Source organism: Budorcas taxicolor, chromosome 2 (assembly GCF_023091745.1).
Source record: "Budorcas taxicolor isolate Tak-1 chromosome 2, Takin1.1, whole genome shotgun sequence".
NCBI lineage: Eukaryota > Metazoa > Chordata > Mammalia > Artiodactyla > Bovidae > Budorcas > Budorcas taxicolor.
The window spans coordinates 141,172,901-141,189,504 of NC_068911.1; the positions used below are offsets into that span (position 1 = coordinate 141,172,901).

A 16,604-nucleotide genomic window follows, 5' to 3' on the forward strand; every position below is an offset into this window, starting at 1 on the left:
ATATACTGGTGGCTCGGACGGTAAAGAATTTGCTTGCAATGCAGGAGACCCAGGTTCAACTCCTGGGTCAGGAAGATCCAAGATCTTTGGAAAAGGGAATGCCAACCCACTCCAGTATTCTTGCATGGAGAATTCCATGGACAGAGGAACCTGGTGATCTACACAGTCCACAGGGTTGCAAAGAGTCAGACACGACTGAACAACTAATGTATTTTTATTAATGCTATAAAAAAAACTCTTAAAAAAAGAAGATAAAAGTCATGATGTTATGCAAATATGAAATGACTACCTGTCAGAGATTTTTTGACTCACTGATTAGTAAGCTAACCAATAAGCTTAGCTTAGTAACCAGTAAGCTATTATAACTGGTTCAAAGGAGAAATAAAAGAATCGCATGTTTATATTTAGTACTGTGAACGCTGAAATGATTTTACAAATAAATGTAAAGACTGGTCAATATTCACAGATCACTAGTCACTTACATTTCACCAAACAGCTAATTTTCCTTTCTAGGGATAAAAATCATTCGTATTCAGTTTTCTTCTCCATTCCTATTAACAAGGATCATTTGCATTATTGTTAGTTTTATGTTGCAAGTCTATGGATAAGAATGTATTAATGTCAGTGTCTTACAGCCAATGGAGTAAATTCTGAAAATGGGAGGCCTTTCTCGGTCAACTGTTAAAAAATGGCTCATTCCAGTGATAACAAAAGTAAAGAATCAATGGTACCACATTTAGAAGACTAATTTTTTTGTGGCTCTGGAAACATAGTTTTGACTCTTGTTGTAAAAATAATACACCACTATTTATAATACTTATCCCCAAAGGGTAGCTAATAGTATAGAAAGCAGGACTCACTACATTTTTCCCCACTGGGAGTTTTAGGAGCCTTTTTTTTTTTTTTTGGTCTGCTTGTTTCTTAATCAAAATCCTGGGTATGGAGTTTTTGGTAAAACTTAAAATGGTACTTAATTCTTATCGCTTATTTGCTTTGCCAGTCTATTCATGGAAGTTCTTTTTCATGTCTCAGATGCTGGGAACTTAGTGCTGGAGACATCAAGTGGATTTACCAAGCCCCAATATTAGCCGCTATCGGGGTAAGTTTAAAAGCCTGTATAGTTTAAAAAAAAGAAAAACAAGATGCATAATTAAACTGGTGCTAAAATCCAGAGAAAATATGTTGGTCACTTTGTTTATAAAAGTTTAGGAAACCTCATGTTATATAATAGCTGTTGAGAAACTCTGGGTTGGGCATCCTTATTCCTTATTCCTGGATCCTTATTCCTGGCTGACACTGAGATCCATGAAGATCCATGAAGAAAGCTCCCTTTAATCTTCTAGCACATAGGAAAAATTCTGGGACTTCAAAATATCTATGAACTTTTGCAGGTTCAAGCAGTTGGGAGGTCCTTACACTCTTCCCTTTTTTCAGCCATTATTTTATAATGTTCTGATCACCTAGTAATAGGTCAGGAGGAGAGGTCAAGAGGGAATAGCAAGAGAACAGGAATTATCGAGAGGGAAATATGGGAGTATGATTTATTATAAAGCATTGCCTAAAGCTTTTATTTGACATATTTTCCAAAAGGAGTTAAGAGAATTCCACACTGATGTGTAGCCTCTAATAGGTACTAAGAAAAAGACTAGAGTTGGCAATGATATTGCATGGGACCTTATCTGCTTGTAATATTTCAAGTATATAGTATAGTTGATTTTTATCTGAAGGTCTGTTGTTTGTTTACAGATTTTGTATATGTCAGTTGCTCAGTTGTGTCCGACTCTTCATGACCCTATGAACTGTAGCCTTCCAGGCTCCTCTGTCCATGGGAATTCTCCAGGCAAGAATACTAGAGTGGGTTGCCATGCCCTCCTTCAGGGGAATCTTCCCAACCCAGGGATTAAACCTGCATCTCTTACATCTCTTGCATTGACAGGCATGTTTTTTACTCACTAAGCCACCTTACTCACATCACCAATGTGGATGAGAAGTTTATATGCTGAGTTTTCTAGATTGCAATGCGAAACAGTTAAGTTAGGTGATTATGACTGAGGGAGTTAAAAGTCGTTCAGTCATATTTGACTCTGTGACCCCACGGACTGTCTCCATGGGATTTTACAGGTGAGAATATTGCAGAAACCAGTAATCAAGAAACCAAGCACCACACTCGGAGAGTTGGAGAACTCATGTTTATTATGCCAGCAGGCCCAACGGAGTTAACACTGTAAGCTCTGAGCCCTGAACAAAGGGGTTACAGAGTTTTTATGGACAGACTATAATGGGCAACACTAGCTGTTAATAGGCTGATTTAAGCTAAGGGGTTTTGCGAGCATGGGGGGAACAGCAGTCAAGATGGGGAGGGGAATGCCTGACCTTTACACAGACAGGCATGATTAAACAGGTTTACAGGGGCTGGGCAGTTGCAAACAGCAAGACAAGGGTGCGTGAGATAAGCTCCAGTTCCTAGTATTGTAAGTGCCCACTTTCTGAGACTACGTGACCTATGTGATCCAGACTTTGCAAGGAGCAAGCTGAATTACAGAGGCAGAAGGAGCAGGAGGTTATGTAAAATTTTAACTTTTCCTCTTCGAGAATACTGGAGTGGGTTGCCATTCCCTTCTCTAGGGGATCTTCCTGACCAGGGATCGAACCTGCATCTCCTGCATTGGCCGGTGGATTCTTTACCATTAGCGCCACCTGGGAAGCCCCTAGGTGATTACAGAGATTCTGAAAGATTCACCATTGGTGAAAAGGAACCAGAAATGATGGTACAGTCAATAAATTTTGAAGGATACTTGAGTGGGATGTCATTTTCATCTTCTAGAACTAAAATTATACAAATCAAAAATTCTTAAATCTTTTTTCCCTATTAGAACATCCATTTAATTTCAAAAATCAGATTTTTTTTTTCTATTCACTTGAAGCTACCTTTTTGTTTCTTTATTACAATTAGGGGTTATCTCAATTCCTTTTAAAGTTTCCTCATTTTATGGTGGAAACAGCCTGTATGGGAAGAGATGCTCCTAGAGCCCAGGTCTCAGCTCCTGGAGTGCAGTTCTCCTTCCTCTGAGCTTTCCTGAAGCCTGAAAGATGATGCTAATAATAACAACATACATAGCCAAGAGCTTACCACCACTGGGAAGTGTTTTATACACTTTATTTACATTGATCACATTGATTTACATTGATCTAATCCTACCAATAACTCTAAATGAGGAAACTGCCCAAGGTCACTCAGCTAGCAAGTGGTGGAGCTCGGATCTGAACATCAGGGCCAGCGTCCCTACCTAGTGAGCTCCATACACTTATGATAAAAGCTGGCATTCTTGATAGTTCAGAGGAGACCCTGTCATTCATGCCCACATGCCTTTATCTGCTCTGCCTTTGCCTCGTTTTCCTTTCAGTTCCTTGAACTTTTCCATGTCTGCCCCTCTCAGGACTGTTCTTCATTTTGCACTATACTCCCGGAAGGCTGGGAAGTGCTGCCTCCTACTCCTCACTTTAAATGTCACCTCTCCATTGTGGCCTCCCTTATGCTCTCCATCTAAATTAGTTCACCTGTTATAATCCGAGGGCTTACCTGGTGGCTCAGTGGTAAAGAATCTGCCTACAATGTAGGAGACCTGGGTTCAATCCCTGGGTTGGGAAGATCCTCTGGAGGAGGGCATGGCAACCCACTCCAGTACTCTTGCCTGGAGAATCCCATGGACAGAGGAGCCTGGCAGGCTGCAGTCCATAGGGTTTCACAGAGTTGGACGTGACTGAAGCGATTTAGCAGCAGCAGTATTATATCCCACAGAGCCTGGTGAGGTTTTTTCCTCTTCAAGATCGTCATCTAGTATGCTTTGGCTTATTTGTTGAATGCCTTTCTTGCCCACTAAACTGCAAGGTTTAGGTGAATAAGAACCATATTTTTCTCTATGTCTATATTCTAATGTCCAGCAATTTGCCTGAAATGGAGTGGCCACTCCATAAACACTTGCTGAAAAATAAAACTTGTGTACAAAGTAATTAATCTGCAGAAACAGTAAGAAGTAAGAAGTGAAATAAGAGCACAAAGCCAGTATAATTGCAGAACTTTTGAGTTCATTTCACACAATCTTTTTATTTTCTTAAAAAGGAAACTAAAGTCCACACACATAAAGGTCACACAGCCAGTGTGACAAAACAAAGACTATAACCTGCATTTTTGGACCATATTTTTTTCACTTACATTTCCAAAGCATGTAAAAATTTTTTCCTCAAAATTATGGGGAAATAATCTTTTTATTTTTATGGCTGCATTTATAGCTTTTATATGTTAAATTCAGGATAAATTTTGTTTTTTAGTCTTGCATCGCATATAGTATGAATGAGAATTCATAGTTTCTGACTTGAAGTCATATCAATAGAATTGAATTTTAGAGATAATTACAGACAAGTACAAGTTTGGAAGAACCCACCCACTTGATTTTGGACTCATGAAATCTAAAACCGTTGTTATTCAGTCGCTCAGCTGTGTCCAACTCTTTGTGACCCCATGGACTGCAGCATGCCAGGCTTCCCTGTCCTTCACCATCTCCCAGAGTTTGCTCAAACTCTTGTCCATTGAGTTGGTGATGCCATCCAACCATCTCATCCTTTGTCATTCCCTTCTCCTCCTGCCTTCAGTCTTTCCCAAAATCAGGGTCTTTTCTAATAAGTTGGCTCTTCACATCAGGTGGCCAAAGTGGAGCTTCAGCTTTAGCACCAGTTCTTCCAAAGACTGTTCAGGACTGATTTCCTTTAGGATTGACTGCTTTGATCCCCTTGCAGTCCAAGGGATGCTCAAGAGTCTTCTCCAACACCGCAGTTCAAAAGCATCAGTTCTTTTGTGCTCAGCCTTCTTTATGGTCCAACTCTCACGTTTGTACATGCCTACTAGAAAAACCATAGTTTGACTAGATGGACCTTTGTTGGCAAAGTGATGTCTCTGCTTTTTAATATGCTGTCTAGGTTTGTCATAGCTTTTCTTCCAAGGATGAAAGTTCTGAAACTGTAGCACTGTGGTTTTCTGTGTTTTGTTCATATGTGGTACAATTATGTTTGAAAGTAGTAATTTTTGTTCTGAAAATAAATGTCTCTAACCATAACTAATTATTTACCTGCAGCATCTTGATGTTGACTCAAAGACTATTTAAAATTTTTTCTATATAGCATTAAAATATGAGAGGAATATTTCCTAATTAACAGCAGGACTTGGAGCATTGTCTTGGCTCCCGGCCTCCCAGAGAAGTCTTAGAAGGAACAGGATGCTTGGCCTGCAGGGCAGGAGAAGCCGCAGGTGGGGCAGCACCGTCTTGAAGTGGTCAAGGTGAAGTTAGCAGATGTGATAAATCCTGACCCAGCAGGGCACTGCCCCTCAAGACACGAGGACCTACATTGTCACTGGTGTCAACCAGGAGAGAGTCTGTAATAGCTGAAAGGAAATAAAACCACAGCCAAATACAGATTGCAAACTGAGCAGAATTGCTCTTGAGCATTTACAAGTTGGTGTTGAAGATGCCAGTAATATGGGGTGGAGAGAAGTTTGGTCCTCACAGCAATCATATCTTGAAGTTATAGGTTAGGGAAAAGGAAAACGGAAACTCTTTGCTATTTGTCTTTACTTGTTTCCTTCATCCTGTGTTAGTTGACTGCATCCCTTCATCCTCATATTCATCATCCTCTAATATGTGATCAAATGGTCTTTTGAGTCCTTGCTCAATTTCATTTTAACAAAAAGTCTTTTCTTTTGTTCCTTGACAGAGTTAAATGTCTTCAGTTCAGTTCAGTTCAGTTGCTCAGTTGTGTCCGACTCTGTGACTCCATGAAGCGCAGCATGCCAGGCCTCCATGTCCATCACCAACTCCCAGAGTTTACCCAAACTCATGTCCATAGAGTGGGTGATGCCATCCAGCCATCTCATCCTCTGTCATCCCCTTCTCCTCCTACCCGCAATCCCTCCCAGCATCAGGGTCTTTTCCAATGAGTCAACTCTTCTCATGAGGCGGCCAAAGTATTGGAGTTTCAGCTTCAGCATCAGTCCTTCCAATGAACACCCAGGACTGATCTCCTTTAAGATGGACTGGTTGGATCTACTTTCTATTTATTTGATAAATGAATATTTTAGGGTCGTTTTTGCTTCATGTTTTATCGCAAAATCTTTTCTTCCTTAACCTGCAAACAGCTTTGAGACTGGGATTTTCATTATTCTTAGTTTGAGTCCAAGAGCAGTTATGTAACTATTAATACCTTAGGTTTATACATTTATAATATATAGAAAAGGCCAGTTTTCATTCCAATCCCAAAGAAAGGCAATGCCAAAGAATGCTCCAACTACCGCACAATTGCACTCATCTCACATGCTAGTAAAGTAATGCTCAAAATTCTCCAAGCCAGGCTTCAGCAGTACGTGAACCATGAACTCCCTGATGTTCAAGCTGGTTTTAGAAAAGGCAGAGGAAGCAGAGATCAAATTGCCAACATCCACTGGATCATCGAAAAAGCAAGAGAGTTGAAAAACATCTATTCTGAAAAACATCTATTTCTGCTCTATTGACTCTGCCAAAGCCTTTGACTGTGTGGATCACAATGAATTGTGGAAAATTCTGAAAGACATGGGAATACCAGACCACCTGACCTGCCTCTTGAGAAACCTGTATGCAGGTCAGGAAGCAACAGTTAGAACTGGACATGGAACAACAGACTGTTTCCAAATAGGAAAAGGAGTATGTCAAGGCTGTATATTGTCACCCTGCTTATTTAACTTATATGCAGAGTACATCATGAGAAATGTGGGGCTGGAAGAAGCACAAGCTGGAATCAAGATTGCCGGGAGAAATATTAATAGCCTCAGATATGCAGATGACACCACCCTTATGGCAGAAAGTGAAGAGGAACTAAAAAGCCTCTTGATGAAAGTGAAATTGGAGAGTGAAAAAGTTGGCTTAAAGCTCAACCTTCAGAAAACGAAGATCATGGCATCTGGTCCCATCACTTCATGGGAAATAGATGGGGAAACAGTGGAAACAGTGTCAGACTTTATTTTTTTGGGCTCCAAAATCACTGCAGATGGTGATGCAGTCATGAAATTAAAAGACACTTACTCCTTGGAAGAAAAGTTATGACCAACCTAGATAGCATGTTGAAAAGCAGAGACATTACTTTGCCAACAAAGGTCTGTCTAGTCAAGGCTATGATTTTTCCTGTGGTCATGTATGGATGTGAGAGTTGGACTGTGAAGAAGGCTGAGTGCCGAAGAATTGATGCTTTTGAACTGTGGTGTTGGAGAAGACTCTTGAGAGTCCCTTGGACTGCAAGGAGATCCAACCAGTCCATTCTGAAGGAGATCATCCCTGGGTTTTCTTTGGAAGGAATGATGCTAAAGCTGAAACTCCAGTACTTTGGCCACCTCATGCGAAGAGTTGACTCATTGGAAAAGACTCTGATGCTGGGAGGGATTGGGGGCAGGAGGAGAGATGGCTGGGTGGCATCACCAACTCGATGGATGCGAGTCTGAGTGAACTCCCGGAGTTGGTGATGGACCGAGAGGCCTGGCGTGCTGTGATTCATGGGGTCGCAAAGAGTCGGACACGACTGAGCTACTGAACTAACTATACATTTATAAAGTGCTGACTGCTGCTGCTGCTGCTAAGTCGCTTCAGTTGTGTCCAACTCTGTGCGACCCCATGGATGGCAGCCCACCAGGCTCCCCTGTCCCTGGGATTCTCCAGGCAAGAACACTGGAGTGGGTTGCCATTTCCCTCTCCAGTGCACGAAAGTGAAAAGTGAAAGTGAAACCACTCAGTCATGTCCGACTCTTAGCGACCCCATGGACTGGAGCCTACCAGGCTCCTCCGTCCATGGGATTTTCCAGGCAAGAGTACTCAAATTCAGGCAATGCATTATAGTTACAGAGCCTACAGATTTCTCTGTTCATGGTAATTGGATTTAAGCTCAGCCAGTGTTTACCAGATTGAGAGCACATACCCTTGGACATAGAGGACTGATTAAGTAGTACATGCAATATTATTAAGTAATGTGCAGTCATATATTGAGAGTGTTGGTCCTTCTCCAACTCTTCTGAGCATATCTCAGAGACAGTCTCACTTTAATACTCTTCTATTATGTGTGATATCTTCCTTTGGGGGATGGAGGTGGGGGACAGACAACCCAGTCTACATAAAATTTCACGTGACTTGTTTCCATTGTATTTATTTTTACAGTTGCCACTTGCTTACAGCAGCTTCTACTGGATTTCCATTTATGGTAATGATATGAAATTTAAAAGTTTAAACTTTAATAAAAGTAGATTGAAGAAGGGTATCAAGTAAATAATAGTGGATGAATAATATTGATATAGCAAAATTATGGTGGTGGCACTCTAAGCCACTTGGAAAATGCTGAAATAGACAAATTCCCTTGACAATTAAATTTGAAGTGGCTGCAAAAGACATGACAAGTGTAACCAGTAGTTGTGGAAGACTAGCTATGTTTCATGTGATCAGGAATTTTAAAAATATAAAAGGACGGGTCATGTTTTCTGTGGCTGGCTGGATGGGTGCATTTGTGGAAGATGCGGGAGAGTAGACTGAAAGTGGAGAGGAATTGATTTGTGATTGGCCTTGTATTTTGTGCTAAAAGGACACTGGAATTTTCCTTAAAATTGTAATAAGACTTTGGAAGATTTTAAGCAGGTTAGTGATCAGATTAGATTTGGGCTTTGACATAACGGGGATGGTGTCTAGGCACAGGGTGCTCCTAACCCTGGAGATAACTGCAGAGGAAGTCTGGTCACCGCAGGCTCCCTCCATAAAGAAGGGTGGGCTGAGTCAAGCAACCTCAGTATTCTTCCCACGTTCACTCATCATATGCTTTAGTCCATCACCTCCAGGGCTGGAGAGAGTAAGGGAGGTGGCGAGAGCAGAAGTGCACATCAGTTGAGCTGCCTCCCCTGGAAGGAAAGATCAAGAACAGGGGTTAAATGAACTAGTCTGGAGGTATGGACATCTGTTTAAGAGAGCTATTAGCTATTCACTTTTAAGTACATAATTCTATCCGATTAACTCTCACATCAATTACAATATTTTGAAGGTCCTTAGATTTCACTGTGAGAGGTCATTTTCTTCATGTAGGTTTCCAAAGAAAGATACAAGCATTAAAGAATTATGTTAAAATTGGAAAAACCATGAAAAGTGTTAAACTAAGGTGGGCAGCAAAGGGACATCAGTGCTTCAGTAGCTGGTGACCATGAGGAGGGTGACAGCAATCCAAGGCTTTTTCTTTTTCTGATAGGAGTCAGTCCCATCTCTCCCATTCACATAAAACCATTCCTTTTGAGGCGTCACAAACTCTCAAAATATTTTTCTGTACAATGTTTTGCTTCATCTTAGCAGAACCAAAATGTACATGTAATAAAAACTATTTATTTTTAAGGAACCAAGAAAAGGTAAGTGTCATTGATAAAAAGTATTACTGATTTAGTTAATATTTAATAATACATCTTTTATACCTGGGAGCTTCCCAGGTGGCTCAGTGGTAAAGAATCTGCCTGCCAATGCGGGAGACACAGGAAATGCAGGTTCAGTCTCTGGGTCTGAAAGATCCCCTCGAGTAGGAAATGGCAAACCGCAGCAGTATTCTTGCCTGGAAAATCCCATGGACAGAGGAATCTGTGGACTATAGTCCATGGAATTGCAGAGAGTCAGATATGACTGAGCATACATGCCATACAACTTTTATATTCGTAGGGTATAAATTTCTTTGAGTTACTTTTCTTATGGTACGTACGTCTAAGTAATGTGGGAGGGGTGAAGTAGAAAATCCAAAATTCAGTCTTAAAGCAATCCAAAACTTTTATTAAAGAGGCTGAAATGCGAAATCAGGGCCAGTTACTTGCTGAGATACTAGAATTTATGTACTTGTTTTTTTACAGGCAGTAGTTTATTTCCTGGTAACACCCCCCAAATAATCCATAAAATAAAAAAATGTACATGTTGGAAAGCATTTTGGGGATCTCTTGCCAGATGATAATCTGTCAATACTATTTCAGAGATTTTGATCTTTAAATAATCCTACAGAAAATTGCTAACTGTGAGAGCATATAGTTTGGTTTATACATGTTGATGGATTTTAGGAAATTACAGGGCAACAGTTCCTTCCTTCCTTCCGCCCCCCTCTCTCTCTCCCCTCCCCTCCCCCCCCTTCTTTCTGTTATTGGTATATTTGCCTGTTTTTAGATGTCTGTCATGGATTATAGCACCATTGTGTACCCAAGCTAAGGACTAGTCTCTGGCCAACAAGGAGTTTGTGATGTTTGTCATGGGCTTGCTCATCCTATGAATAATGATCTAATTTGAGTGAGTAAGTAGTGGCCCTTGAAGAGACTGTATGCTATTTAGAGTGCATTAAATGGAGAGGCTCCAGACTTTCATTTTTTTCTTATACATGTTTTGTTCATGTACCTGTCAAAAGATATTTCGGGGAATTCCAGAAAATGGAATAAGATGGTACTTTTACTAGTTCCTTTAAGAAAAATTTTACAGTGATGAGTTAAAAAAAATAATACCCAGTGCACTCTATGAAATATAAAAAGAAGGGGACAAGCAGAGTACAAGCACCTCAGCTGCTGTTGAGTCAGTGATTCATTTCCGCCCAGTGGTTATTAAAGAAAACTCAGTGATGAAGCACAAGAGGGGAGGGTGAGAGGAATGACTGATAAGGAAGGAATTTAAAGTAAAGTGAATGAAATTTAATTTCTAATCTTTAATGGAATTGCAAATACAAAATTGTTTTTTTCCCCCTAGAGGAAAATCTCTGCTCCATAATCCCTTTCCTCTTCTAAATAAGTCAAATATAGAACTTCAAGTGAAATTAAAGCTCAAGCATTTACCCATAAGTTACAAACTGAATTCCAACTGATAAGAATTGAATTAAATATTTTATCATCATGCCTGTTATAAAGATAATCAAATGATAATAACTGATAAAGATTAAGGAGTTTATTATCTATCATTAAAAGTTCAATATTTAGAACTGATGTACATATAAACAAAGCAGACACATTTCCTATGTTCATGATACTGAAAAAGAAACCAGTATATGGGGTGAGGTGTGATGTGTTCAGAGGATCTCTGAGGACAGCTAATACATAACATCCCTCTTTGCTGCTCAGATTCCAAACAAGTCGAGATATAAAACAAAGGAGGAGAGAGAGAACCAAAGCAAAATCCTTAGAGCTGCTGGAGTTTGGGGTGATCTTAATCTGTCAGTGCAGTGGGCCTGTTGAAGAAGCCCGTAATTAGGCAGTATCTGCCCACTCAAGCACAGGATGTTCAGATGCTGAGATGCTGCAGAGCAAGTCTGCTCAGTGCAAGCTGCCAAAGTAAAGAAGGATGAGTTGAATTATACAGATTTTGTATTCTTCCCGCATTCACTCATCAAATACTTTAGTCCATCTTCTCCAGGGATGGAGACAGTAAGGTGGAGTGGGGAAAACAGAAGTGCACATCACTTGAGCTATCTTCCCTGGAAGGAAAGATCAGGAATGGGGAGAAAGAGAACCCTCCCCATTATGTATCCAAAGGCACTGATGAAAATTTTAAGTGTAAATAGATAGCTTTACAGATTCTTTAGCTCAGACAGTGAAGAATCTGCCTGCAATGCAGGAGACCCAGGTCAGGAAGATCCCCTGGAGAAGAAAATGACAGCCCACTCCAGTAATCTTGCCTGGAGAACCGCATGGACAGTGGAGTCTGGCGGGCTACAGTCCATAGGGTTACAAAGAGTTGGACAGGACTGAGAGACTAACAGTTTCAGTTTCAGATATCTTTAAAGATATTTTAAAACAGTGGACTTTCTTATATATAAATTTTGACTTCTTTCTCTACTAAAATCTTTTGTGATAGACATTTAGAGGTGAAAATTCTACACTGAAGTGGATGTGCTAATTTACCTCAATATAAATAGGGTTTAGGGAGTGCACATTTCATTCACTCATTTAACAAGTCTTGTTTAAGACCAAGAACACTGCAGATGCTGTGTGAGCAGTGGGGTTGAGATGGTGGGAAAACAGTCACCAGTTTCTCCTTAAACTTAACCATAGTCGGTTAATGCATGCAAGTGAGTCATATCTGACTCTTTGTGACCCCATGGACTGTAGCCCGCCAGACTCCTCTGTACATGGAATTTTCTAGGCAAGAATACTGGAGTGGGTTGCTATTTCTTTTTCCTGGGGATCTTCCTGAGCCAGAGACTAAACCTGCCTTGCCTGTGTCTCCTGCACTGGCAGGCAGATTCTTTACCACTGCACTACCTGAGAAGCCCATGAGGGTGAGATAAGATTTAAATGTGACAAGTGCTAGGGTGGGACTGGGGTGTAAGGAATAGCTTTTGAGAAAAAGTGACATTCAGGCTAAAGCCTGAGAATGAGCTGTCCTAGTAAGGATGGGGGAGAAGGCAATGGCATCCCACTCCAGTACTCTTGCCTGGAAAATTGAGCGACTGAGCGACTTCACTTTCATTTTCACTTTCATGCATTGGAGAAGGAAATGGCAACCCACTCCAGTGTTCTTGCCTGGAGAATCCCAGGGACGGGGGAGCCGGGTGGGCCTCCGTCTATGGGGTCGCACAGAGTCAGACACGACTGAAGCGACTTAGCAGCAGCAGCAGCAGCAGTAAGGATGGGAGAGCAGAGGGAGTGGGGACAATGATTCTGGCAAAGGTGATTCTAGGAGCAGTCTTTGAGATGGCCTAAGGAGCCACAGGTTTCATGGCTGAAATTTTGAATTTGAAATTTATCTATGCTTCACTTTGAATAAATCTTTAAAAATGTAATTGAGAGAGAATCTAATGTTTATATTTGCATTATTTTAAAGCCACATTTCCATAAAATGTATTCTGTGTGCTACTGGCTTACTCTGTATGCTACAGGACTTCCGTGGTGGCTCAGTCAATAAAGAGTCTGTCTGCAATGCAGGAGACCCAGGTTCAATCCCAGGGTCAGGAAGATCCCCTGGAGAAGGACATAGCAACCCACTTCAGTATTCTTGCCTGGGAAGTCCCTCCAAGGAATGCTTTTGTTGAATTCCTTGGAGTTCTCTTTTGGGCTTCCCTGAGAGCTCAGTTGCTTTTGAACTATGGTGTTGGAGAAGACTCTTGAGAGTCCCGTGGACTGCAAGGAGATCCAACCAGTCCATCCTGAAGGAGACCAGTCCTGGGTGTTCATTGGAAGGACTGATGCTGAAGCTGAAACTCCAATACTTTGGCCACCTCATGTGAAGAGTTGACTCATTGGAAAAGACCCTGATGCTGGGATGGATTGGGGGCAGGAGGAGAAGGGGATGACAGAGGATGAGATGGCTGGATAGCATCTCCAACTGGATGGACATGAGTTTGGGTAAACTCTGGGGGTTGGTGATGGACAGGGAGGCCTGGCGTGCTGCGACTCATGGGGTCACAGAGTCAGACACAACTGAGAGACTGAACTGAACTGAGAGCTCAGTTGGTAAAGGATCTGCCTGCAATGCAGAAGACCCCAGTTCGATTCCTGGGTGGGGAAGATCTGATGGAGAAGGGATAGGCTACCCACTCCAGTATTCTGGCCTGGAGAATTCCATGGACTATAGTCCACAGGTGGCAAAGAGTCAGACACAAATGAGCCACTTTCACTTTCTTTCACTGGCTTATTAATGACATTAAGCAAAATTTTCCATTCAAGAAGCTTACTTGAGATATGCAAGGGTCCTCTAAGTGATTTCTCTGTCTCTAAATGATGTTTCTTTATTTAAAAGAAATTTTAAAATCTCCCCAGAATGTGAGTTGTTATTTTTCATTCCATTTCCCAAAATATAGTGTCATTTTTCCTTCTATAAGCTCAAATCTTTCTTTAGAGCAGGATTTTTTCTTTTTATGTCTTTATTGATTTGTTCTAGTTATAATTTTCTTCAGAAAGAGAAATAATCTTTCAATTTTGTGCCCTCCATGTAGACATCTATCCCTTATCACAAAAGTCTTTGTTCTTCATTCCTCCATTGGGAGAGATTCTTCAAGTGTCTTCTAAATTGCAAAATCCATTTCCTTCTTTGTTAGACCTAATGTTTGTGTTTCTAATATTGATTTTAAAACCTGGTTATAGCAAAGGAGAAAAGGAAAGATATACCCATTTGAATGCAGAGTTCCAAAGAATAGCAAGGAAAGATAAGAAAGCCTTCCTCAGTGATCAATGCAAAGAAATAGAGGAAAACAATAGAATGGGAAAGACTAGAGATCTCTTTAAGAAACTTAGAGATACCACTGGAACATTTCATGCAAAGATGGGCTCAATAAAGGACAGAAATGGTATGGACCTAACAGAAGCAGAAGATATTAAGAAGAGGTGGCAAGAATACACAGAAGAACTGTACAAAAAAGATCTTCACGACCCAGATAATCACAATGGTGTGATCACTCATCTAGAGCCAGACATCCTGGAATGTGAAGTCAAGTGGGCCTTAGAAAGCATCACTATGAACAAAGCTAGTGGAGGTGATGGAATTCCAGTTGAGCTGTTTTAAATCCTGAAAGATGATGCCGTGAAAGTGCTGCACTCAATATGCCAGCAAGTTTGGAAAACTCAGCAGTGGCCACAGGACTGGAAAAGGTCAGTTTTCATTCCAATCCCAAAGAAAGGCATTGCCAAAGAATACTAAAACTACCTCACAATTGCACTCATCTCACATGCTAGTAAAGTAATGCTCAAAATTCTCCAAGCCAGGCTTCAGCAATACATGAACCGTGAACTTCCTGATGTTCAAGCTGGTTTTAGAAAAGGCAGAGGAACCAGAGATCAAATTGCCAACATCCGCTGGATCATGGAAGAAGCAAGAGACTTGCAGAAAAACATCTATTTCTGCTTTATTGACTATGCCAAAGCCTTTGACTGTGTGGATCACAAAATTCTTCAAGAGATGGGAATACCAGACCATCTGACCTGCCTCTCAAGAAACCTGTATGCAGGTTAGGAAGCAACAGTTAAAACTGGACATGGAACAATGGACTGGTTCCAAATAGAAAAAGGAAGTCAAGGCTGTATATTGTCCCCTGCTTATTTATTTAGTGGATACACCAGGCTCTTTGTCCACAAACATTATTTCATTAAACCTTTAACACTGTAAAAAAAAAATCCAGCAAACTCTCAAAAAGTTGATTAAAGAAGACACCCACCAATCAGTCCATCAATTTGATAGCTAAAATGGAAATCAAATGGATTATGGAAAGAATTAAGAAAAACTAAGATTAAGAGAACTTGCTGCCTTAAAAGACAGGTAAACAAAATGCACACATGCACGCACACATGCACATACACTCACTTAACAGTTGAATGAAATTAAAAAAAAATATAAATAATTTGAGAAATTATCATATATAAGTTGGAGAAGGAAATGGCAACCCACTCCAGTGTTCTTGCCTGGAGAATCCCCGGGAAAGCAGAGCCTGGTGGGCTGCCGTCTGTGGGGTCACACAGAGTCAAAGACGACTGAAGCGACTTAGCAGCAGCAGCTGCATATATAAGTAATATATGCAGAAGGCACCATGAGAAATGCTGGGTTGGATGAAGCACAAGCTGGAATCAAGATTGCTGGGAGAAATATCAACATCAGATATGCAGATGACACCACCCTTATGGCAGAAAGTGAAGAAGAACTAAAGAGCCTCTTGATGAAAGTGAAAGAGGAGAGTGAAAAAGTTGACTTAAAGCTCAATATTCAGAAAACGAAGATCATGCCATAACTTCATGGGAAATAGATGGGGAAACAGTAGAAACTGTCAGACTTTATTTTTTTGGGCTCCAAAATCACTGCAGATGGTGATTGCAGCCCTGGAATTAAAAGATGCTTACTCCTTGGAAGAAAAGTTATGACCAACCTAGATAGCATATTAAAAAACAGAGACATTACTTTGCCAACAAATGTCTGTCTAGTCAAGGCTATGGTTTTTCCAGTGGTCATGTATGGATATGAGAGTTGGACTATAAAGAAAGCTGAATGCAGAAGAATTGATGCTTTTGAACTGTGGTGTTGGAGAAGGCTCCTGAGAGTCCCTTGGACTGCAGGGAGATCCAATCATTTCATCCTAAAGCAGATCAGTCCTGGGTGTTCATTGGAAGGACTGATGTTGAAGCTGAAACTCCAATACTTGGGCCACCTGATGGGAAGAGCTGACTCATTGGAAAAACCCTGATGCTGGGAAAGATTGAGGGCAGGAGAAAAAGGGGATGACAGAGGATGAGATGGTTAGATGGCATCACTGACTCAGTAGACATGAGTTTGGGTAAACTCTGGGAGTTGGTGATGGACAGGGAGGCCTGGCCTGCTTCATTCCATGAGGTTGCAAAGAGTTGGACACGACTGAGTGACTGAACTGAACTGATAAGTTAGAATCTTTCCAAACTTTTCTTAATTCATTCTACTCTTTAAAAAATTTCTTTATCTCAGTCCACTATTAACTTTCTTTTATGGGCAGTTTGGTGCAGTGGTTGAGTCCATTCTATACATCTGGGCTGCATGGGTTTCACTAGGGATCTGCAACTTGCCAGCTGTGTGACCATACGTAATTTGTGTAAGCTG

At 40.9% G+C, this 16,604-nt stretch overlaps 1 protein-coding gene across 1 annotated transcript in view; it reads left to right on the top strand.

Moving 5' to 3' along the window:
- The window catches only part of PTH2R (parathyroid hormone 2 receptor), an 87,326-nt gene that overhangs the window by 45,543 nt on the left and 25,179 nt on the right, over window positions 1–16,604 (top strand). The window contains exon 9 of the mRNA XM_052635798.1: window positions 1,033–1,099. Coding sequence (XP_052491758.1) covers window positions 1,033–1,099 — 67 coding nt within the window. The remainder of the gene's footprint in view (window positions 1–1,032; window positions 1,100–16,604) is intronic.